The sequence below is a fragment of the Spermophilus citellus genome (genome assembly GCF_964194105.1).
Source record: "Spermophilus citellus genome assembly, chromosome: 1".
Lineage (NCBI taxonomy): Eukaryota > Metazoa > Chordata > Mammalia > Rodentia > Sciuridae > Spermophilus > Spermophilus citellus.
In genome coordinates, this window is record NC_138182.1 from 142,684,465 (window position 1) to 142,708,382 (window position 23,918).

Here is a 23,918-nt window from a genome sequence, read left to right on the forward strand (position 1 = left end):
AGTGGGCTCTTCCTTCTCTGTGGAGGATCCACAGAGGGTAGTAAGTGGAAACAGATGGAATGGGAACAAGGCCAGAGGATGTGGGCTGGACATCTGGCAATTTCTCAGGGGCTTGAGCACTGGAATCCCCCACCTTAGGTAAAGGAGGAAATAGAAGTCCTCAGGAGAACCCAGGCAGGGCAGGGCAGGTCACCCCTGCCCCTGCCCCTGCCCCTAAGCCAGTGCCTGTTCCCAGCCTGGCCAAAGGATCATTAGATTTCCTGAACTCCCTCCCCTCCTGGAATTCATAGTAAGTGACAGCCAGTCTGGGAATTGACAGGTGGAGGCTGACAGAGAAGGGCCCTGTGCTTTGCCAGAGAGCAGGATGGGGCCTCAGCTGGGCCTTGTGGGGCTGCCTGGCGGCTGGCTCCTCCATCGTGGGGAATTCCCCTCCTGCCTAAAAGTCAGCTCGGCCCAGCCCTCCTTCCTGCAGAAGCACAGTGAACAGAGAAGCCTTCACAGGGACAGCAGCCCCCGCTGTACACACCCTCGGATTTTCCTGCTCTTGCCCAGGTGAGTGACCCAGACCAGGGGTAGATGGGCCAAGACAGGAGAGAGGACTCCCGGCACTAGTGCCCAAGCCACCAGACCTTCCCAGCTCTGTGCCAAGAGCCACCTGGCCTCCTCTTTCCTGCCAGCTGGGGTCTACTGCTCCCTAGTCCAGCTTGCTCTGCCCACCCAGGTCTTGGGGTCTGGGCCTTTGCTCCTTGCCTGGCCTCCTTTCCTCAGACTTTTCTCCCCATCTCATTTCCTCTTCCTGCCCTGACTTTTTGGCCAAATTTTTTCTCTCGGGTTTTTGCTAGCTTTTCCAAAGGAAAGGAAAAGAAAGGCCTATTTTGTCTTATTCCCCGCCGACCCAAAAAAGGAGTAGGTTTGCAAGTATGAACATGGATGTATTTGTAAGAAAACATGTCTGTTTGTGAACTTGTGTCAGACCCACAACAGTGTATATGTGTGGGTCCGTGTGAGTGTACATATGTGACCATGTTTACATTTATGTGTGAGAATGTGTCTGTGCACAACCTATGTGTGTGAATGTGAGTTTTTGAGAGCAAGATTATTGGGGGCACTTTAGAAGTCTAAAAAACAGATAGGTAAAGATGAGGTGCTCCCTGGGAAGCATAATGGAGGCTGGGATCTTCCTTATCACTGGAGCAAAAGGACCTTTCTCCTCTCTACTGTCTGCTTAGCTCCTAGGGCCCCTGGACCTTTTTGTGTGAACCTTTAACCAAGAGCTTGGAGCCCTTCGAGTGGGCCAAGGGCTGGAACAGTGGTGATGTGGCCTCCTCTTTCATCACAAACAGTCCAGATTTCCTAAGCTGGTCAGAGGCCCACCCCAGGGAAGTCCCTGGCTAGGAGAGGCAAGGAGTATAGGCCACATCTGACAGTCGCTTCTGGGCTGCAGAGGAATGGAGGGAGAATGAGGAGGGGCCCTAGAAAGCTGGAATGTGGGTGAAGACATGGGAGGGAGGGGGCAGGACTGAAAGACAACTGCTCTCAGGGCCCTGTTAGGGCTTCCCAAGATTAGGAAATGTTCCAGTTGGGTAGGTCCACCTCCTGAGGGATGGGCCAAGACTGCCCAACCTAGTCCCACTTCCAGAAGGATGACAAGGGGCAAGTTTGGATCCCACCCAAATCCTTTTGGACACCCTAGTCTGGAGACAAGGCGGGCAGAGGGAGAGAAGCTGGAGCAGGGGAGACCCAGGACTCCTAGGGACTGTGGGAGGGGCCTGGCTGGGCCACCTATGTGACAAGGCTGGGAATTTCCCCCAGTGTCACTTTGTCCTTTCTTCTCCTCGCATGGTGCCCTAGAAATCAAAGAGTAACAGGCAGGCCAAGGACACCGGGGAAAGAGTTGGGATGCAGAAAGAGGAAAACAGGAAAAAGTCTGAAGAACAAGTCAGTGGGGATACACCTTCCAGTCCCGCTCCTCAGAGAGCACTCCATGAGGTCTAGGCAGTTGCTTCACAGCTGGGGCAGGGAGAAAAAACAGCTCTGCTGCTTTGCAGGGTTGATAATCACGATGACCACTGCTTCCCTTCACTCTGGCATTTAATTATCACTGGTCCCATGCACTGGCCACTCTTACAGCCTTCATGGCATTGATAAGGAAACTTAAGAGACAGAACGTAAATAGCAGAGCTGAGCTTAAAACCCAAGTGTGTCTGACTCCACAGCCCATGCCCTACCATGTGACATATCTCGGAAAAGGCACAAGTTGTGGATATAAAAGGTTTCATCTGCCTTGAGGTGCTGGGTGGATGTGAAAGTTCTAGACATCTTCCCATCCCCTCATGAAGACAGATAGGAAGAATTTTAAAATGCCTTCTTAGGTAAGGGAGGGAATCTGAGACCATAGACTGTGCTCATTTATTTCTTATTTGAAAAAATGCTCTGATTAGCTGGTAGCATTTCAGTCAGTAGCATGTGCTTAAAGCGAACTATCTCACTTAGCTATCACCCAAATCGCTCTTTGATATACATACCACACCCAACACCAAAAAGTACCTAGAATCCACTGTAGGGTTTTACATTCCTGAGATTGCTTCAGGCTATGGATCTAAGAAAGGGACCCAGGACTGCTCCTTTCCAGGTTCATTAGCCGGGCTGCCTCCCCCCCCCCCCCACCAAGTGCCATTCACCACTCATCTTGGCCCTGATTCACTCATTCACTCATGGAATGAAGCACACACTTGTTTGACTTTGAAGCTCCATTTCCCATCAGTGGGATGTGTGGCAATTGCCAAAGTCTTCTGTTCTGGTCCCAAGTGTTAATCATAAACTCCACATAAGCCTGACACAGTGGTACACACCTGAGAATCCAGCTACTCTGGAGGCTGAAGCAGGAAGATCATAAGTTCAAGACCAGCCTGGGCAACTTAGTGAGATCCTGTTTCAAACTAAAAATTTTTAAAAGGTCTGGGAATGGGATTCCCAGCTCTTGGGGCCCCTTTTCTTCAGAGAAGTCTATCTCTGTCACTTTTGTAATAAACCCACTTCTTTCTTGCTTAAAAAAAAATATCTGGGAGTGTAGCTCAGTAGTAGGGCACTTGCCTCCCACGTGTGAGGCCCTGGTTCAATTCTCAGTACCATAAAACAAAAAACAAAAAAACAAAAACTCCAAGCAAGACCTCCTACAAGTCCTTGCCCTGTTTCTGGCCCTCAGTGTGGCCCTACAAATGTAAAGCTAGGTTGGTCATTTCCTTTGTTTTTTGTTTTGTTTGTTTGTTTGTTTGTTTTTAGTATCTCTACAAATTCAATCATTTATTTTGAGTAGGATTTTGGGCTTGATCATTTCTAAACACCCTTTCAAGGCTGGCATTCTGTTGCGTATCTTAATAGCTAGCAAGACTCTGCAGTATAATGCCTTAGAGTGGTAAGAGTTTAACAGCCTGGCTGTTTGTCCTCCAGGTAATTGCTGCTCTATAAGATCTTGGGTGAGTCATTTAATACCTCAAAGCTCCTGTCTTGTCTGTGAAATGGGAATATCAGTACCCACCTTGTAGACTGGTTGGGAGATAAACTATGTACAAATGTCAGCCTAGCACATAGCAAATACTCCGTGTTACAAAAAATATATGTTTTTTTTGTGTATGGGGACGGTTACAGGAGATTGAACCCAGAAGCACTTTACCACTGAGCTACATCTCCAGTCCTTTTTTATTTTAAGACAAGTTCTCATTAAGTTGCTTAGGACCTCACTAAATTGCTGAGTCTGTTCTCAAATTTGTGATCCTCCTACCTCAGCCTCCTGAGCCACTGGGATTACAGGCATGCACCATAGTGCCTGGTTTATAAAACTTTTATGATGCAGCCTCCACCCCGCTTCTGGCACTTGGTTTAGAATTAAATCTGTTATAGGTGAATTTTTTTGCATGCTTCTTATTTTCTTCAAATATATATTTGGAGCTATTCTGGCTGAGGTGGTAGAGGAGCAGGGAGTGGTAGAAAGATTAGGAAACTGCCTGCTTCAAAACAAAACAAAACAAAACACAGGCAGTTTGGTTCTCCTCCCAGGTGGGGCTTTGTGCATGTGCTTGTTGTCACTCTGGAAGAGCAAGAGGTTGCCACCTGCCTGAGTCACTCAGCTCCCAGCCTCAGGCCCGGCTTCCTGGCTTGGAAATCCCCTTCAGGCCAAAGGGGTGGTGAGGCTTGGGGGCCTGTCTCCCATCCTCTCTATGCGCCAGAGCCTAGGGTCCCTTCAGGGACGTGGATGGGAGAATGGAACCCAGTGAGACTATATTGCTGGGTTGAAAACTGAAATTATACTCAATGCATGCAAACCACATCTATGCCCACTACCATTTCTTAAATGCCTACTGTGGGTTGAGCCTTAGGCTTTTTTTTTTTTTTTTTTTTTTTTTTTTTGCATTATTTCACTCATCCTTATAATACATCCAAAAGAAGGTACAATTATCCCCATTTTTCAGAAAGGAACTATGAGTCTTAGAGATCACCCAGGTAGTAAGTAGCTGAGTAGGAGTTGGAATCCCATTCGTTAGAACCATAGCCTTTGTTCATAAAAGTATTGAGCTTCTGGGAGAAAGCGAAATGAATCATGACATTGTGAAGACAACACAGGGCAGTAGACAAAGCACACAGGACTATAGGACTAGGAGCCAAGGCCCCAAGTTCCAATCCTGGCGGTGTCACTTACAATGTGTGGCTTTGAGCAAGCCCTGTTCTATATAAAGGCCATAAATAGGAGATTATGAGCAATGGTCTCCAGAGCCCCTATCATGATGCAATACTCTGAGGTCAAAACAAGACTTGCAAATTTTCCAAATGGGGTCAGTCACAACTTTGAACAGGTAAGTTTTTCCATAGTATAACTTTTAAGGGATACAGGGCATGGTGGCACATACCTGTAGTCCCAGCCACATGGGAGGTAGAGACAGGAGGATTGCAGGTTTGAGACTAGCCTCAGCAACTTGGCAAGACCCTAAGCAACTTTTAAAAAAAATGGGCTGGGGATGTGGCTCAGTGGTAAATAGCCCCTGGCTTAAAGACCCAGTACCCCCCACCCCCCCCCCCAAAAAAAAAAAAGAAAAAGAAAGAAAAGTATCCTAAACTAGGAAATCAGACAAAAAGATGACTGGAAACATTTTCATATCAAGCCTAAGCATTCTCCAACAAATCTACCCAGCATTCATCAGGCACTTTGGGAAATGAAACGTTTTTGCCAACTATCTAGTCAGATATTTCATAAAAATAACTGACATAGTATGGGAAAAAATACAAATAATTGAAGACCCTTCATTTTTCAGTAAGTTTCAGTGTTTGTGGGATGAGTGTTCAGGTGGAGACTTGGGCTGGGATTAGGAAGGCGGCATTGTAAGAAGAGATTAATCGGGAAGCATAGGGAAGGAACAAGGAGAAAACATAAATGCATTTGCTGGGCCCAAAACGCATGGACATGATGCATCGCTACAGCCAAGTGACCCAGGTCCAAGGCTCCTAGTCCCCGTGCATCTTTCTCTGATGATGACATCAAGTGCGGCCTTGCTTGGTTTCTGTATCTTTCCTTCCCTTCAGAATCAAGGTATATGTGTACTTCTTTTCATAATTAAAGTGAACTAGAAAAAATATTGTTTTGAAAATTTAAGATGTCACAAGGCCTGAAAACAGAATTCTTGGACTGGACACATACTTGGTCAGTGTCTGTGTGTTCAGAGTCATAGTTGATTGACAAGTCTCCCCTTCCATGAAATGGGCCATGTATGAAACAGTTCCCTAAATGCCTTCCCATAGTCCTTTCTGAAGATGAGCCCCTGAGAATGATAAAGTTTTCAACAGATTCAGTGGAATGGGTCTTTTGCAATGGGGTTTTCATAAAGCTATATTACCCAATAATATACAGCTGTCCTTTTTAAAAAATATATATTTTTAGTTGTCAATGAACCTTTTTTTCGGTGCTGGGAATTGAACCCAGTGCTTCATGCTAGGCAAGTGCCCTACCTCTGAACTACAACCCCAGCCCATAAATAGCTGTCCTTTATTTCAAGGCTTTTTCATTCTTTGGAATAAAAATTTATAATTTTTTTCCCCAAATAAAATGATGGGCTTTAGAAAAATATTTCTATCCTTAAAGCAAGTTACTGTTCCTTACAGGCCTGGGAAATACCACAGGCTGTTGGAATTATCTATCATATAGGTAGACAGGATAGAGGGAGGCCTCTGGATTTGCCCACCTGGGTTTGAGCCTTGATTTGGCCCCTCAGTAAGGTCATCAAACCTCTGTGCCTAGTAGACTATTTCTGGTTAAAGTAAGGAAGGAGGGGTTAAAACTCCCACTTACTAAGGCGATTGAGCGAATAAAATAATGCTTTGCAGTGTTTACAATCCCTGGAGCAGTAAATGCGCGCGGGAGGGGGGTAGTTTAGACCTAACAATAGGATTCTTTAAAGGTCCTCTTGGCTGGAAATTTCTATCGCCTCACCGAATCTAGGAACTCAGCGGAACTCGGCGGCCCTGAGCTCCAGCTCTGGCTTCGCTCCAAAAGCTTACGTGCCTTTTGGCAAGTCCCCTCCTCACTCTGGCCTCGGTCCCCCACGGCATAAGTAAGGGGTTGGGTGGTCTCTGAGGCTCGCCGCTCTGAAATTCCCGCATATGAAGTGGTCCCAAGCCTCCGCCCGAGTCTTCCGGCGCGGGGAATGCCGCTAAGGGCTGCGCCGTGGAGGGGCTGCACAGCGCGAGGCGGGGCGCCGGGGCCCGGGCCGACGCTGCCCGCGGGAAGGCAGCCAGGGGGCTACCGGGATAACCCGCAGCCTCTACGCCGGCTCTCAGCTCGGGTAGAACTCCGGCGGCAGCTGTTTACCTCGCTCCGTTCCTCCCCCGGCGGCCGCGGGCCGATCAGGAGCGCGCCGCGCGATTGGTCGATCGGCCTGTCGATCACCAGGGACTTTCCCAGGGGTGGGGCAAGTTGGCCCCCAGCACTTCCTCGTCCTCAGCCGCGTCCCCCTGCCCTACCCGGGAGCCGGAGAAGTGCCACAGGACGGAACCTGGCCGGGGCCTTTGTCCCGAACCTGGACTCGGGGCTGGGCGCGGTGAGCGGGGCTCTGTCCTTCCCCCGACCCCTCGACTTTAAGTAAGCCGGCCGGGCCCAGCGGGGATGGAGGGAGAAGGGAGGCCGGGACTGGGGCCGTTCAGAACCTCGGTCGTCAGGCCGCGGAGGCGGCTTGAGCCCCCACACCCCGGTCGGGTGCGCGAGGTCCGGAGACATCTCCTCGGGCCGCTAGACTGCAGGGACCCCGAGCGGAGCGTAGTGGGGGGCGCGCGTGCGCACTGCGGGGGGGGGAGCCAGCCTGGGCGGGGCGTGGGGGTGTTGTGCTCGGCGTGCAGACCCTCGGGGTACGGGCGCTCCTGCGGAGCCCGGGTTGTTTCAGAGACAACTGTGCGGCGTGAGTAGTTTTGTATAGCTCTGGAAGCAATGTGTACATGCATGTAACGATGAGGAAGATAACTTATTGGGCGCTTTCCAAATGTTGATCTAAATGCTTTACGTGTTCATTTCATTTAATTATTATATCCATCCTAAACATGAGTATTATTTGCCCTCTTCTGCAGTTTAGGAAATCTAGGAGATTAGGTTCACACAACTAGTGAGTTGCAAAGTGAGGATTTGAACTCAGGCACCTTGCTCCAGAGGCCCTGCTGTACTGTTTTTGTTGGAACATATTTTGCACACTGTTGGAGACGTTTGTTTGCATGTGCAGGGTAGATGTTGTTAGTTACTGGGAGTGACTTCAGGGGTGGAGTTTTTACTGTTGGTCGAGTTTTGCACTGTAGGACATTTGTGTGCTCACGCACACGTGTGTGTGTGTGTGTGTGTGTGTGTGTGTGTGTGTGAGAGAGAGAGAGAGAGAGAGAGAGAGAGAGAGAGAGGGAGGGAGAATGAATGTATATGAAAGTAATTGTGTTACTTCATTACATTTATTAATTTTATATACAAAGAATGGGTGGGAATTTTGTGTGACCAAGTGAGAAATTGTGTTTTTATAAGGGGAGGGAGGGACTTTTGTGGATGATGCAAAAGAATCAGCAACATCCATCCACACCTCCTTACAGAATGACAGTGCAGGGAAATGTGTGGATTCCTAATGCATCATTTTTATTTCACAGTAACGTCAAAATAGGATTTAATCAGCTCTTACTCATTTTCCAAATAATGGGGGTGTGATGGAGGGGATTTTTGTGCCTGATGAGAGGTCAAAAAAAGAGGTTCTCAGAACTTTTTTTTTACCTTGACAGAGGATATTGTATTAGGAGGGTAGAATATTTATTAGATCAAATTCAGCAATCCAGTGGCATTGTATTAATATTCCTTTTGCAGCAGAGCAAACTGAGGCAGCAAAGAAACCAATAATGGTAGTATTAATAGCTTACATTTATGAATACTTCCATGTGCCAGGCACAGTGCTTTACAGTCAGTGTTTCTTTTTGGGGGACAGGAGTGGGGGACACACTGGGGATTGAACCCAGGGATGCTTAACCACTGAGCCACATACCCAGCCCTTTTTTTATTTAGAGACAGGGTCTCGCTGAGTTGCTTAGGGTCTTGCTGAGGCTGGCCTTGAACTTGTAATCTTCCTGCCTCAGCCTCCCAAACCTCTGGGATTACAGGTGTGCACCAACACACCTGGCTCAGTATAACAACCTTGTGGTAATCTCATTTTCAGAGAAAGAAACTAAGGCCCAAAAAGGTTAAGACTTGCCCAAGACTAATAAGCCTTATACCTGAACCTTCTTCCCTTTCTACTGGCTGAGGCTATTGTTCTGGCTGTGTTCAAATAATGTGATCAGGGACTAGCCCTTCGTGGAAGCATTTGATCATGCCCCTTTGGAAGCTATTGGTGGGAGTGTCCTGTGTCCTATATACTTGCGTGACCATGTAGTCCCCAACCCATGGGTGTCCTGTGGGCGTGGGTATAGCATGGCTGAGGGTTGGTGCCTGCCCCTGGATACCTATACCAGGTCTTTTGAGGCCCCAGGAAGCTGTGGGGTCTGACTCATACCCTTACCCCCAGTACTGCCTATGACTTGGGGCCCGGATGTCCTGGTTGGGTCAGGCCGACCTGATTTGAGCGTGGCAGCATTGTAGGAGGCTGTTTGTCTGCCTCCCTCCATTGGTTATTATTTTCCTCCTGCACTAGGTGTGGCTTAGCCACACCACGCCAGCCTGGAGGGATACTCCAGCATGCCCAGCTTGTTCTCACCCTAAGCCTGCACACCTACCGTTCCCTCTGCCTGGAACACCTTTCCCCAGCTCTTCCCATGGCTGGTTTTCCTTATCTGTCAAGTCTCAGCTCAAATGTCACCTCCTCAGAGGGGCCTTCCCTGACCTTTCTATGCAAAGTACCCCTTTTTTTCACTTTCTGTCACATTACTGTCTATTTTTTTATGATTTCATCAAGCTCAGAAATAAGTTTGTTTATTTGCAAATGAGAAAGTATATGTACAGAACTTCATGGGCTGGCATCTAATCATTTTATTTATTGTCTTTCTCTTTTCCTAGAATATGATGCTGAAGGCAGGGACCTCTTTAGTCTTCCTGTGTGACTATAACACTGGAGAAGAGTCTGGGGTGAGGCTCTGTTGGGTTTATCCAGTGAAGAAGAAACTAGAATACTGGTGCATTTCACAGATAAGGAAGCTGAGCCCTAGATATAGGAAGGCAGGATGAGAATGGGAGTCTGCTTTCCCAAGGCATCTCCCCTCTTCTGATAGTTAGCAAACCTATGCTGATGCCTCTCTATGCCTTGTGCTATGCAGGGTCAGGACATAGATGTATAAGGAACAGACTTGGGCTTCCAGAAACACGCAGTCAAGTGGAGAGCTATGAGCAGTACCTGGAAGGCACTGTGTGCCAGCAAGTGCCACGTGAGTTTCCTGGCATAATTGTGACTGGGGTGTGAAGTTATTTCAAGCATTAGGTGTTCCCGGGGGCTTTGGGGAGGATATGACTTCAAGGACAGACCCTAGAAGATGATGAGATGTAGAATGGGGTTGGGGCTTAGTGGACAATGCAGAAGATTTGGAGTAAGGACCTCCTGGGTTGGGGGACCTGATCAGTTGGGCTAGGAATGACCCGAAAAGACAAGAGGCGTAGAAGTGTCTCTTTTTCCCAGTTAGCAGCATTGGGAATTAGAGCAGTTGGTTCCTGAACTTGAGGGAGGGAGGCTTGTTAAACTCAGGTTGCTGGGCTGCACCACCAGAGCATCTGATCCAGTGGCTCTTGAAGAACCCCTGGTGCAGACCTGGGTGGGGCTGCCTCTGCCACTCTGGGCCTGCCCTTCCTCACCTGTGGCCCTGTGCAACATCAGGTCCACCTCTGGAGTGATGGATTCCTGAGACCATGTGTTTCAGACACTCAATGCAGGGCCAACACGTGCCCAGCCCTCAGTGAATACCAGCAGCTCTTACTGTTCCCAAGGCTAATGACGAAGCTGTAGAAAGATTTAAAAAAAAAAAAAAAGATTTCAATAGGTGAGGATGGTCCTGTTTCCTGTGCTTCTGAATCACTTGCCTCCAGCCTTCTACCAACTTGTGTACCACTCTGTCTCTGAATGGTCATTCTTTGCTTTGTCTCAAGTGCCTGTCCTTCTTTGGAGTGGTGGGAACTCAGCTGTGGGAGGGGCTCCGAGAGCATCTGGCCTGAATGCCTTCCATGGCACCCTCGTCCCCCTGCTTGACCCCACCTGGAGTTGGGGAACTGCTGCCTGTAGGCAACCCCTTCCAATATTTTCTTTTCTCTCTTCTTTTTTGTGGTATGGGGATTGAACTCAGGGCCTGGAGCATGCTAAGTATGTGCTGAACCCCTAAGCTACACCCCAAGCCCACTTCGAGGGTTATTACAGACATCTTTCTTCTGTGGCCCTCTGTCCAATTTGTTGCTTCTTTCTACATCCTTTTTCCTTCATGGCTCACCTGATCACTCTGAGGAAAGGAGGGCGGTGGTGTGGCGTGTTGACAGAATGCATAGGTGGCCACCACAAGACCTGGTTTTGGCCCCTCTGTGTCACTAAGAGATCCTGGGCAGGTCTCAGCCTCTTGCTGGCTTTGGATTCCTAGCTGCATAAAAGGAATGGCACTGCCTGGCAGGACATTCTATGGAAGCCCTAAAATTGTAACAGCCCTGTGGTCGGGCCACCATCTTGTTGGCTCCAGCAGGTTCCAAGCTCTTACCTTTGGGCCAGGGCTTTCTGAGCCACCTTCCTGGTGTCTAGTACCTGCCCACCCTGTTCCTGGCCTCTGCATGAGCAGAGTACTGAGGTCCTCAGAGGAGCTGCCAGGGGAAGGCACAGCTCTAACCCTAAGAGATAAGCCTGGGCAGCCACCAGAGCCACTGCAGGAAGTTCTTGATGTTCTTCCTGTGACCAGCCCAGGACAGTCACTCTTCCGATTGGAACGGATGACTGGAGAGTAGCTGGCTCTTTGTGTCAGGGCTGTCCCTGCAGGACTGAGTACTTCTCTCCCAAAGACCTTACCCTCAGGCTTTTCCCTGAGAGACAGGATCCAGTGTCCTGGAGGGCCTGTGTGGCTGGGAAGCGGGACAGCCCAGTGGAGAGTGAGGGGTCGGTGCTGTGGCAGTCAGTCCTGTCACCAAAGAGACCTGTTCAGAGGCCAGAGCTGGTATATTTAGGGCAGGCATGGGGGTGCCCATGATTTGGTCTCCACTCACCCTACAAAACACTCGTCCTGTTTTTGGAGGCCTTTGGACCCCTCATCCTTGGCCTTCATCGCAGCTGGCTTGGGCAGTGGTCTGGGAGCCCTGGTCCCTTCACACCCTTGCTTCTGCCTCCATAAGTGCTACCTTTGCCTGACCCTGAACCCTGGTAATCAGCGACATTGACTTGTAGAAATACTACTGAGTCTTTCAGATAAAGACTGGGTGCTCATTCATCTCATTCAAGAGATGAATGTATTTTCCACACACCTAAAATTTCTCCCTGGTCACCATCCCAAGAAGAAACAAATATTCTGAATTTAGTAGTATTCTCCTGTATTTCTTTATTTTTTTAATGAATGTGTACATTTCTAAATAGCATAATATTGTTTCTTTTTCGTTTGTTTGGTACTGTGGATTGAACCTGGGGGCACTTAAACACTGATCCACACCCCCAGCCTTTCTTAAGGTTTTTAATTTTGAGACAGGGTCTCACTGAGTTGCTTAGGGCCTCACTAAATTGCTAAGGCTTGCTTTGAACTTGCACTCTTCCTGCCTCAGCCTTCCAAGTTGCTGGGATTACAGGTGTGCTCCTGTGTATCACACCCAATTGCTTCATATTTCTTAAAATGTAAATTAAGTGCTATCATATTTTCATTATTCTTCCACAGCTTGCTTGTTTGTTTAGTATATTTGTGGGATTCATCCATGTTTATATCTGTAACTCTGGTCCACTCATTTTTCACTACTGTGTGGTATTTCTGATGTGAAAGTACCTGGGAATTTATTTATTTATTATTAAATGTATATTTATTCATTTTCCTCTTTATGTAGGTAATTATCAGCCCTCGGTTGTTGAAACACGAATCCTTGGCTTTAACCTGATTACTTCTCACCTGTCCTGCGTTTCCCATCTTAGTGCTTTCACAGCTATTATGGCAGCTACTGGTTAGCACTTCAAGGTATTCAAACAGGTCTGTCATTTCTGCTTGGTCTACACATGAGAGAGAAGGAAAGTGAAGCCTGCCCAAGGTCACTCAGGGAGGGAGCAGAGCCAGGCTTGGTTCTGTTAAATCCTCTTTCCACCATATTTGGTATAAGGGGAATTCTCAAAACCTGACATCTTCCTTCTTTGAGTGGAGAGTTACAGGGTTGAGTAAGCTAGCTCTTACATGCTGGGGACTGGGAGATGGTCGGAACTCCCAGCCTGCCCTAAGGTCGGGCTTGGTACTCTCTCTTCCCATAGCTGTTTGTTGGGCTCAGGGAGGCTCTGACCCCTGGGAGGGAAGCCAGGCTCACTGGCCAGTGGTGATGGTGTGGCCTTCTTGGGAATCCCAGCAGAGAAGAGGAAGGCACTGGTAAGGAAGGCATAGAGGTGTTGCTTGGGCCGCCTTCCCATCCCTTCTCAGGGGGCTGTTGGGACAGGGAAAAGCAAGTTGGGACTAGTGATGTGATGATCAGTTTGGATTCCACTTTGTTCCTTGAAGATGATGTGGGTTGAGTCAAGTTCTGCACTCTGGGCTCTGTTGCCTCACCAGCAGGGCAGGTGTCCTGTTCTACATCTGCCTCGCTGTCCTCAAAGCCAGCTCCCCTTACCAAAGCCAGAACCTTTAAGGTCCCAGGTGTACCTCTCCTCTACGGTTGTCGCCTCTCCAAACACAGAATTCCTTAGCTAGATAACCTGTCCCCAGACTTGACTTCTTTATTCTCTATTGCATCCCTATGGGTTGACTGTGCACAAAGCAGGCACATGGTAAAGAAGTTCCCACCCCTGACCTGCAGCCCTGCAGCCTCATTTGGTGCCAGAACAGTGGTCCTTGTGATCTTGTCAAGCCACTTAAATTGTTTTTTAAAATATTATTTTAAAATCTTCATTTAAAAAGTTACAGAGTAATAATGCTCTATGGGGGAAAATCCTACCAAACTCAAGCAGTTCCCAAAGGAAAAGGTAAGAAGTGAAAGTTGTCCTCTCTCTCCTCCTCCTCCACTTCGCTATCCCCATGATAAATTTAAAAATTAACTTTTTAATTGCATAAGAACCAGACTAGTTTTTCCATATTACAAGCTAAAATATTGTAGGTAAAATAGAAAGTTTTTTAGCTTTCAGCTCCTAAGCCAGGTCCTTCTCTGGAGCTGTCTCATAGGCACAGTTTGGCTCCTAGTTTTCCTTTTTCTGTGCATATATAAGATTTTACACCCAGACACACACATAGAGTTGTTGCTTTTTTAAAGATAGTATCCTATTATATGTGTAAATCTGCAATTCGCTTTTTATTTTATGGGCATTTGTGTGTGTGTGTGATGGCAAAGCAGTTTACTTCATTGTTTTGATGACTATATAGTATTCCTTGAGTAAATGCACTGTAGTATATTTAACTAGTCCTTTCTCAATGGATATTCAGGTCATTTTTTTACTGTAACAAAGCCTGTGGCTGTGCACGTCTTTGCCCAACCCGTGTGTGTGCAAAGATCTCTAGATGGCTTGATAGAGGATCGCTGAATCAGTTGTCAAGTCCTGGCCCATTAGGTTAGGGAAACCTCCTCGAGCACACTTTTCTGTAGCAGTACTTTGTTCTTAGCCAGTTGGCCATGCACACGTGCTGTTAATAACATGGAGAAAGGACGCTGTGTTAGTCAGCCTTCTGTCAAATAATGAAATGCCTGAGAAAATTATAAAGAGAAAAGGTTTATTCTGATTTGCAGTTTTGGAGGTTCCAGTCCGTGATTGGTTGGCCTTATGCTTTGGGCCTGTGGCAAGGTAGCACATCTTCACAGGAGCATGTGGCAAAGTAAAACTGTTCCCCTCGTCAGCCCGGAAGCAAAGAAAAGGAATAGCCTGGGATCCCATAATCCCCTTTGATGGCATGTCCCCATTGACCTAAGTACCTCCCTGTAGGTCTACCATTTCCAGTAGTGCTACCTTGGAGACCAAGCCTTTAAGACATGGGCCTTTGGAAGACCTTCTACATCCAAACTGTAGCAGACACTTTTTACTGGAGGCAACCTATCTATACAAAAAGCAAGTGTACACCAAGGCTGTGTCAGTAGAAATATAATTCCTAAAAGGGTGGAGATGAAAATCTGTCTGTGTCTGGCCAGGCAGCCCCCACCTGGAGTGCTGTGTTGAATTCCAGGGTGAGTTTGTAGATGGGGGGGTGTGGACTTGTGGGTGGGGTTTGGGGAGTGTTGTGGAAGCTAGTGTCTTTGGGGACAGTGCAAGGAACAGGTCTACAAGAACCCACTTGAGGTTCTCAACCTCTCCATAGCTGAGTAAAAAGGGAGCATTTTGTTCTGTATTTCAGGGGAGCCCGAGGGTAGAACACAGGCCAGTGGAAGCCTAACTGGGGGCACCCTGACTGCGGCCTGTGTTAGCTGCCCAGAAGTTGCCTGGGGAATTCGTTGTGGAGGTCCGGCTGGCTAAAGATGGCCAGCCAGAGTGCTGTGGCTCCTCTGTGGGCCCGACGAGCATAGGACTAAATTTCTCCTGAGCCTGTTTCCAGCCTGAGATGCCCAGCCTGGAAACTTCAGGTGACCCTGAGCAGACTGGGCCTCACTGTATGCAAAGCGTAAAGGCAGGGACAGGAAAGCTGGGCTTGTTCTGGAGCATCAGGAAGCCCACCCAGAACTTCAAACTCCCGCCTCCCTGGCAGCAGGACAGTGAAAGGGACCCAGTGTTGAAGGGTCACAGAGCAAGGCTAGATTACTTGTCCTACCACTAACCAGCCTTGTGTCCTTAGGAAGATAACTTAACCTCTCTGAGTCTACTTCCTTATCTGAAAAATAGAGATGATGTTCTGTAGACAAAGGGGTTAAAAGCAGGGACACAACTTTCCTCCCTGGGTGGTAAGAAGAAAATGAGGCAGTGTGCATAATGATGGTGGTATCTAACAAGCTGTCACCTTCCCCCTTAGCTTTAGTTAGCTGTCCCGAAGCTGCTTTTGCAGTGTTTTTAGCCAGTGGATGGTCCAGGCTGCTTGGGTGTTTGCAGGAGTGCTGTGGCCTGGGTTAGATGCAACGGAGGTCCCTCTGCAGTGGCTTAGCCGAAGGGAGGGGAGAGGAAGGACACAGGACAGATATGTGCTGCTTCTGAGGGACACAGAGTCCTTGGGCTTTCCTGGAGGCCTGGTGCATGTCAGGGAGGAGGGTAGACCTGGTGAAGGGCTGTGGACCTCCATCAGCCCAGGGTCTTGGACTGCTCTTGGGCAGGCAGCAGCACCCTGCACACTTTCGCTGGAGGATTGGTGTCTGGGAAATCCTCCTTGGCCTTGGGATGAGACTGAGGATCATAGCCTTAAGGAAAGAGGGTCACAGAAAGTGGTGATGGTGAGTTGAGAATTCTGAACTGTTGGAACTAGAAGGGACCTTAGATTGTGCAGCCCAACTGTGTTGTGTTATTGCTGTTGTCATATTCTCCTCCCTGTAGGAAATGAAGGCCCGGAGGGGAAGGTGTTTGCCCTAGTGTACCTTCACTAGATCCAGTTCCCATATTAATTGGACTGTATTCTGGCAGCCCCTTGATCACTGCCTGATTGCCAAGACTCCGGTGTGAAGCCCTAGTCTCCCCACTGGGGAGGGTGCTGGAGTGGGCTCCCTGAGTGCACACTGTCCAGAACAGGGCTGGGTCGCTTCTGGTAGGAGAGCTGACAGTTACCTGTTTTGTTTTGTTTTTTAAGACTTCATATTTTTGGAGCAGTTTTAGTTTCACAGCATTACTAAGAGGCAGGCACATAGATTTCCTGCCTCCAACATGCACAGCCTCCCTATTATCAGCACCCCCTGCAGAGTTGTGTGTTTATTAATGCTGCAGACTTCTGTGTGGACACATCATCATCATCCAGTGCCCTGTCATTTGCACTTGGGTTCACTGTTAGTGTTGCACATTCTCTGGGTTTGAACAGATGTATAACGACATGGGCTGGGGATGTGGCTCAAGCGGTAACGCGCTCGCCTGGCATGCGCAGAGCACTGGGTTTGATCCTCAGCACCACATAAAATAAAATAAAGATGTTATGTCCACCAGAAACTGAAAAATAAGTATTTTTAAAAAAGAAGTATAACGACGTGTCCACCATTAGCGTATCATACACAGTCGTTTCACTGTCCCAAAAGTCTTACCTGATCAGTGATGGATGGGCCTGGGGCCACAGTTTTCCCAACCTCAAAATTGATGGGGAGGATTGGAGGTCATCGTAAGATGAGAATGTGGACAGAGTTTTCTTTAGTCTGCAGTGTGACTTCATGGCTGTGTGCTTCCTGTCATCTTTGAATGAAATCGCAAGATCTCGCTCTTTACAGTCGCAGGAAGTGAGACTCAGATGACTCCCAGTCTTTCATGAGCGCAGCGCTGTGGTTCGTGGGTTTCTGTGAGCCATGTCTTCACTAGCTAAGGTGTTAGATCTGCTGTCTGTTGGACTGGGGCCAGCAGTCAGAGGTTATTTGCAGGTTGCCAGAAGTTAAGTAGAAATCCCAACCCAGCTTACTGAGAGGCTAGAGATCCTGGGATGCTCCATTAAAAGAGGGAGTGGTTGGGAAGAAGTCATGGTGCTAGATCAGCTGGACACAGGTGAGGGGGTGCCCCGGCCTTCTGCTAAGCACCTATTTGCTAAATACTGAGCTGCATACTATATATTCATTATTGTTATTTTTGAAGTTTTATTATAAAAAAAATAATGTTCCTTGTTAAATAAATCAAATCATCAGGAAGAAGAAAGTGAAAACTCTCCCCCAACCATGCTCATAGTTTAATTATTTTGATCCTATTCCAGGTAGGTTGTATTATTTCTATTTTGCAGATGAGGCAACTGAAGCTCAGAAAAGGTGGGTGACTGGTCCAGTGTCCCACAACATGCAGGGCAGACAGAGTAGGATTAGTGGGGTGAGGCCCCAGGGGCAACATCTGAGAAGGGCTCTCTCGGGGCCCTTGCACCTGAGCACGTCGTTCAATATGGCATCCTGAACCCCTCACTCTGCCTCTCCCTGTCCCCTGCCTTGGTTGGACCCTCTCTTCCTGATTCAAAGGCCACATTGTCTCCAGCATGCTGGTCCCTTCTCTTCCCTTGACTTGCTGCCAGCTTCCAAGGCTTGGGTCTCCTCCGATCCTGCAGCCAGCATTAAGACCGCACCCAGTTTCTGTCTAGTCCAGACAACTCCTCTTGCACACAAGGAAACAAAGCGACAGTCTATATGCTGAGAGTGGGTGGCAGAGAAGTCACCAGGACAGGCCCCTTGGAGTTCCTTTTCCAAGCTCTCTGTGGTATGTGGCCAAGGGGGTGACGCTGGCCATGCCAGCCTCCTACTCTGCTGTAGTCCCTTGTGCACTGAATGATTCTGAGGAAGTCTGTGCCTCCTGGTGGTGGATGGATTGGGACATTCCCACTCACCTCTGTCATCCTGAGATGACTCCCCTCTCTGGGTTCCTATCTGCCCAGCATCATCTTGGAACTGCCGCTGGCCAGCTGGCTCTGAGGTCAGGAGGCCTGGAAATTCCCCATCCCTCTCTTTGTCTTTTCTCCAGCAGCCCAGGCCCTCCCTCGGTGGCCGCTCTGATCCCCAGAGGATTTTCTCCCAGGAGACTGTTTCTCCTGAGTGTCTCCCACACACCCCATCCTCACCTGGCAGCCCGATCTCTTTCCCAGGCTAGTACCTGACACCAAGGGTGGAGGAGGGAGGAAAGCCCTGTCCACCCCGTTTTGCTCCCATGGCCTGAGCCTCTTCATTGGCTCCCTCGCGTGGCATGATTTGGAAGATGTGGAGGGGGTCTCAGGTGCTGAGCCTGTATCCTGCCCTGTCATGGTGTCATCCGGGCCTCTGTGAGGGCCTGAAGGGTGTGGTGGTCCACAGGGCCTCTGGTCAGGGCTCATGGTAAGGCTCTCTCTGGGTGTTTAGATATCGCTCTCAAGAGGTGGGGCAGGATCCTTTTGGTCTTTCTGCTCTGAATTTGAGCGTATTGAGACGCTGCTCTACACCATTCTCTGAAATTGTCCCGACACAGAACGTCACTCAGTCCCCACTCTCACGGAGCTTCTAAACTGAGTAAGCCAGACATGGAGTCAGAATGACCCAGATCATCATGCTGTGTTGATGGTGAGCTATTGGTGGGGGGCAACAGAAAGCAGGACACCTGCTGCTGTGTGCCATTAAAGGTAGCTCCACTCTGACCCCTTCAGCCCTCAGTTTCCCCATTTGTGAACTCTTCATCTCAGTGATGACCACTTTCCTGTGGAGGTGGGAATTAAGAGATACCAAAAAAACTTCCTGCTCCTGCCTCGGGAAGTTCCCAGACAAATGGGCAAATGCAGGCAGTTAAATATATTGCGTGCTGGTGGCCAGGCACATAGGGAGACAGTGAGCAGAGAAGGACCCTCACGTCTGCAGCATTTCCAGCCCCTTGCTGTGTGCCTCACCCACACTGACTCTTAATTTGGAGGATACTTCTGTGCTTTATTGCGCTGCCATGTAGCATTGACCTTTCCAGTTACAAACAAGCCTCCGCCAGCAAGCAATGACTCCTAAGTTGGTGTGTGGGCAGCTGTCCTTTGCCTCTTGGGGCCCAGCAGGGCGTGGGTGCCCCTTGCAGTTCTTGTCTTCCACCCACTGGGGGAAGGTCCTGCTCATCACAACCTTGGTTTTCTTCCTCTCTCATTTGATCTCAGTGACTCCATCTGTCAGGGAAACGGCCAGAGGTTACTTGGTAGCCTGGTGCCCCACTCCCAAGAGACTTGAATTCCCTGTCTAGGTGAGGGAATTCTGGTCCTGCTGTGCAGAGAGCAGGCAGAGCTGGCTTTGCATCTGGTGCTCACCGGCTGGCCTTGTCATCTGGCCGATTGTTTCCCTTTTAAAATGAGGGTGATCTTGGAAGCATCTTAGGATTGCTGTGCAGCTGAGGGGAGGATGCATCTGAAGCGCTGACTGTAGGTCTGGCCAGTTGGCGTCGTTGCTGACCCTGCCCACTCCCTTCTTTCAGCCGGCACTGTGTGGATTCCCAAGGGCCTGTGAGGACTCCTGATTGAGGCGGTCTTTGCCTCAAGGTGATGATCGTGGAGTGGTTTCTTGACCCGGAGTCTTTCCAAGGTGCCCAGCGGAAGCCTTAGGAGCGCTCCCATTTGATGAGGCGTTGGTGCCCTGGGGCTGGTCCAGTTCAGCCCAGCTCATCACCCAACACCCCTCTGCCTCCACCATTAGAAAGTAGCCTCATGAAGAGTCTTGTCTGGTTTATTGATAATCCTCCAGCACCTAGACTCAGCAAGGAGTAGCTCAGTCTGTCATCAGTGAAGGAAGGAAGGAGACTCTACTAAGTCACAGAACCAGGATGCTGAAATCGCCCTCAAAGTGATCTCAAGTGAAATACAACAGTTGGAATTAAATAGATTAATTCAGAAAACTTTCTGTATACATCGGCAGAGGTTTGGTGGAAAATTCTTCTGTTCATTAGAATTGGAAGGGACAGACAAAGAAAGAGGGTGACAGTTTATCAAATATTAGTCAGGATTTTTCTTTTTTACTTTAAAGATCACTGATTTAGTTTATGACTCTCATTTCCCTTCCTCAGAGAGGGGGAGGGACTCCTCACCCTCCCACAGTGCGTTAATGGTAAGGTTATTTATTCATTTGGTTAGTGTTTATTTGGCATTCACTTCATAGCTAACTTTGTGCTGGGCACTGAGGATGCAGTGGGCAAACGGGTATGATCCCTGTCCTCCCGGACATCACGGACAGGACATGAGTTTATGTTTTTTGACTCCAAGTTCAGGTTCTTTCTTGTATTCCACATTGCACCCTATAGTTGGTTATACCGTTTCAAATGAACTAGTAGTGAGTTCAGTGAGGCTGGTTAAGAAACTGATGCCGTTCTTTGGTTATATTAATAGAAGCAGAGTGTCTAAATCAAAGGGGGTGATTGTTCTGCTGTACTGTGGTCAGACCAGCCCAAAGTGCTATGTTCTGCTCTGAGTTAGGGAGAACTGCTTTTTGGAGCATTCACAGACTAGAGCTTCCCCAGAAAAAATGCCTGGCCAGCCCCTTGATATACTGCTGTTGTCCTTACAGCCAGGTGGGCACCACGGCAAGGGCTGAGCCACCCTCATGGAAGGGAGAGGACCCTACCGGATCTACGACCCTGGGGGCAGCGTGCCTCCAGGAGAGGCATCAGCAGCTTTTGAGCGCCTAGTGGAGGAGAATTCCCGGCTGAAAGAAAAAATGCAAGGGATAAAGATGTTAGGTAAAGCCTGCTCCCTCCCCGTGAGCTGCCTTCCCACAGGCTGTGACGCCAGCAGCCCCTGCCCAATAGGAGAGTATACAGCTGGCCTGTGCCTCTGCCCATCATCCCTCTGTCCCTGCTGCCCAGCATTGGCTTCTGCCCCGCAGGTGCCTCTTCATGCGCTTACATAGCATGCATGAAGAATTCCCAGCCCGGTTCCCCACTACTCCACAGGGTGCCAGCGGGGACCAGGAGGGATGCATGAGATGGGGGAGAGGGAGCAGGAAGGCCCAGACTGTGGCCCTGGAGCCAGAGGGCCTGTCTTCCTGGGCATGAGAGGTGGGGAGAGCTGGCCGCCCCGGGGCAGCCAGCACACAGTGCCAGCTGGTAGGAGGGAGCAGAGCTTGCTGGCCACTGGTAGCTGGAGGCCACGCACTGCTCTCCTCCTGGCTTCTGCTCAGGCTGTCACACTGCTACCTCCACCTGACTGAATCATCCCCACATCAGCACCCGGGCCAAGCCATCTCTCCCGCTCCTTGCGAGGCCTTTGCCATTTCCCCATGCTCCCGAAACTCTGCCTTTGCCTTGATGCCACCTTCTCTATATTCTCTGATCCCGGGTTTGCGGGTGGGGGACCCAGCTCCCTGATTTTTAAAATGTTTTCTCTCTTGCTTGGCAGGGTGGGGAAGGAGGGGTGGTTTTTCCCCTTCCCCAGCTGCAGGAGAAGGAAGCTGAGTCCTAGTGCTGGGTGGTATTGTCTCGGTCCTGCAGACAGCCCCTGACCTGGGGCTTAGGCTGTGGCTTGTTGTGGGGCACCATGGTGGGAGACCCTGGCTTGCGTTTTTTTTTTTTTGTTTTTTTTTTTTTTAAGATACTTGGGATTGAACCCAGGTGCACTTTACCACTGAGCTACATCCCCAGACCTTTTCTTTATTTTTTATTTTGAGACTAGGTCTCACGAAGTTGCTGAGGCTGTCCTTGAACTTGCTGTCCTCCTGTCTCAGCCTCCTGAATCCTTGGGATTACAGGTGCAGAGGAGCAGGGCAGGAGTGCAGTGCCAGGGGCCAGGAGTTTCCCAGCTCCCTTGCACTCCTGCTTCCCTGAGCCTGAGCCTGCTTCCTCTCCCTCGCCTGGTTCTGTTGGTGTCCAGGATGGGGTTTGTCCCACGTGGCCCCCAAAGCAATGGTGGGAGGAAAGCCAGGGCCTGGAGCCTGAAGAGGCAGATTTGCCAGAGCTGAGTAAGTCCTTTCTGCTCCTGCTCCCTGTTTCTCTCCAGGGGAGCTTCTGGAAGAGTCCCAGATGGAAGCATCCCGGCTTCGCCAGAAGGCAGAGGAGCTGGTCAAGGACAGCGAGCCGCACCCACCATGTCCCTCCTTGAGCTCCTTTGACCACCTTACTGAACTCACAGGTAAGAGAGGAATCCGGGTGCTTCTGCCTTTCCCTGGACCCCAAACTTCCTAGACTTTTCATAGTAAACTCCCCTTTTCATTCTGAAACCCACATCCTCCCCATTTATCCTTGATCACAGACCACCCTCCCATTCATTGTTGCCTAAAGCATCTCTCTGCCCAGGCTCTGTCCCCATCATTCCAGGGCTCATTGTTCTCACAGGCTCTCAGGCCCAATGGGGCTCCTCCCATTTCCCTGACTCAAGTGGAGACCTCTGTCTGAGCACTCTTCTGTCTAGCGTTGTCCTCGAGGAGCTGGTATCTGGGGCTCTCCCTTTCCCAATCTCTTCAGCCCTGCTCTCTTGATTTTTCCAGGAGAGGACACAAATACTCCAGCACCTCCCGCTGCCCCTGCGTGCCCCAGTGACAAATCAGCGTCAGCCCCCAAACCTCCTTCCAGTGTAAGTTACATTTGGAGTTGTGGCTGGAGGTCACCTGACCTCAATGTACCACTGGCAGATAACAGAACAAAAAGAAAGAGGGTTGAGTCATGAGCTGCATTCTGACTTACTTGGTGATGTTGAGCAAGTCAATCTCAAGCTTTTTGAAGTGTCAGTTTCCCCATTTTGAAATGAAAGTTATAGTTAAAACTATCAGAAAGACCCTGGTATGTCCAAGAAGTTTCTCATTTACTAGGTTGCTCAAAGTTCAGTGTGCACTGACTGCACAGAGCGCGGAAGACAGGCACACGTGACCTGGAACTCGCACTTTTGGGGAGGGCTCAGAAACGATCTCTTGCAGAGTTGGCGTGGGAAGGTTTTCTTGATACTCTAAGACTAGAAAGCACCCAAGGCATTATATAGTTTAGCACCTTCATTCTAAAGATCATGTCCAGGGAGAGAAGGGCCTTTTTCTAGGTCAAACTGGAAAATGTAGAGGAGAAAGGATTTTCTAGGGAAGGACTGAGACTAAAGTTGGGGTCATGGTGGCTGTGAGACTCAGATGGAAGCTGGGCAGTTTCTCCCACTGTCCTGCCCCATCCCAGGACAAGGGGAAGGCTGAAATAGTCTTTGTAGGCCAGGTTTAATGAGAATCCTAGAGCCACATGCAGGTTCACATGGACCATGGACCTGTCAGTTGGTTGAACAACCAGTGAATTCCATTTGAAATGGCTGAGAGATGTGAAAAAATATGGGATTGGTTAGCCACCTTGGATTTGGGTGAATTTGAAAAAGTCTCCATGTTTGTTGAACCATCTTTGGCACTTTTCTTTTTTTTTTTTTTAATTTTTTTTTATTGTTGGTTCAAAACATTACATAGTTCTTGATATATCATATTTCACACTTTGATTCAAGTGGGTTATGAACTCCCATTTTTACCCCGTATACAGATTGCAGAATCACATCAGTTACACTTCCATTGATTTACATATTGACATACTCATGTATGTTGTATTCTGCTGCCTTTCCTATCCTCTACTATCCCCCCTCCCCTCCCCTCCTCTCCCCTCTTTGGCACTTTTCTTAGATCAGTCTGCTCTGAGATCTCCTGGACTGGATTGGCAAGGCCAGCACAGGACCTTGTTTGATGGAGGCAATAATACCTCTGTTTATATAACCTGGAAGACCAG

General features: G+C 49.0%; 1 protein-coding gene across 8 annotated transcripts in view; it reads left to right on the top strand.

Moving 5' to 3' along the window:
• The first annotated feature begins 407 nt into the window (after nt 1-407).
• Nucleotides 408-23,918, top strand: part of TNIP1 (TNFAIP3 interacting protein 1) — a 51,549-nt gene continuing 28,038 nt past the window's right edge. The window contains exons 1-5 of one of the 8 annotated variants that reach the window (XM_081286594.1): nt 6,712-7,126; nt 9,811-9,918; nt 20,750-20,921; nt 22,177-22,308; nt 22,664-22,749. In XM_081286594.1, coding sequence (XP_081142720.1) covers nt 20,786-20,921; nt 22,177-22,308; nt 22,664-22,749 — 354 coding nt within the window. In that variant the 5' untranslated portion in view covers nt 6,712-7,126; nt 9,811-9,918; nt 20,750-20,785. Of the gene's footprint in view, nt 553-3,454; nt 3,477-6,700; nt 7,127-9,810; nt 9,919-20,749; nt 20,922-22,176; nt 22,309-22,663; nt 22,750-23,918 lie in introns of those variants that run through there. The other 7 variants (XM_081286595.1, XM_081286596.1, XM_081286597.1 and 4 more) reach the window with 7 other exon arrangements.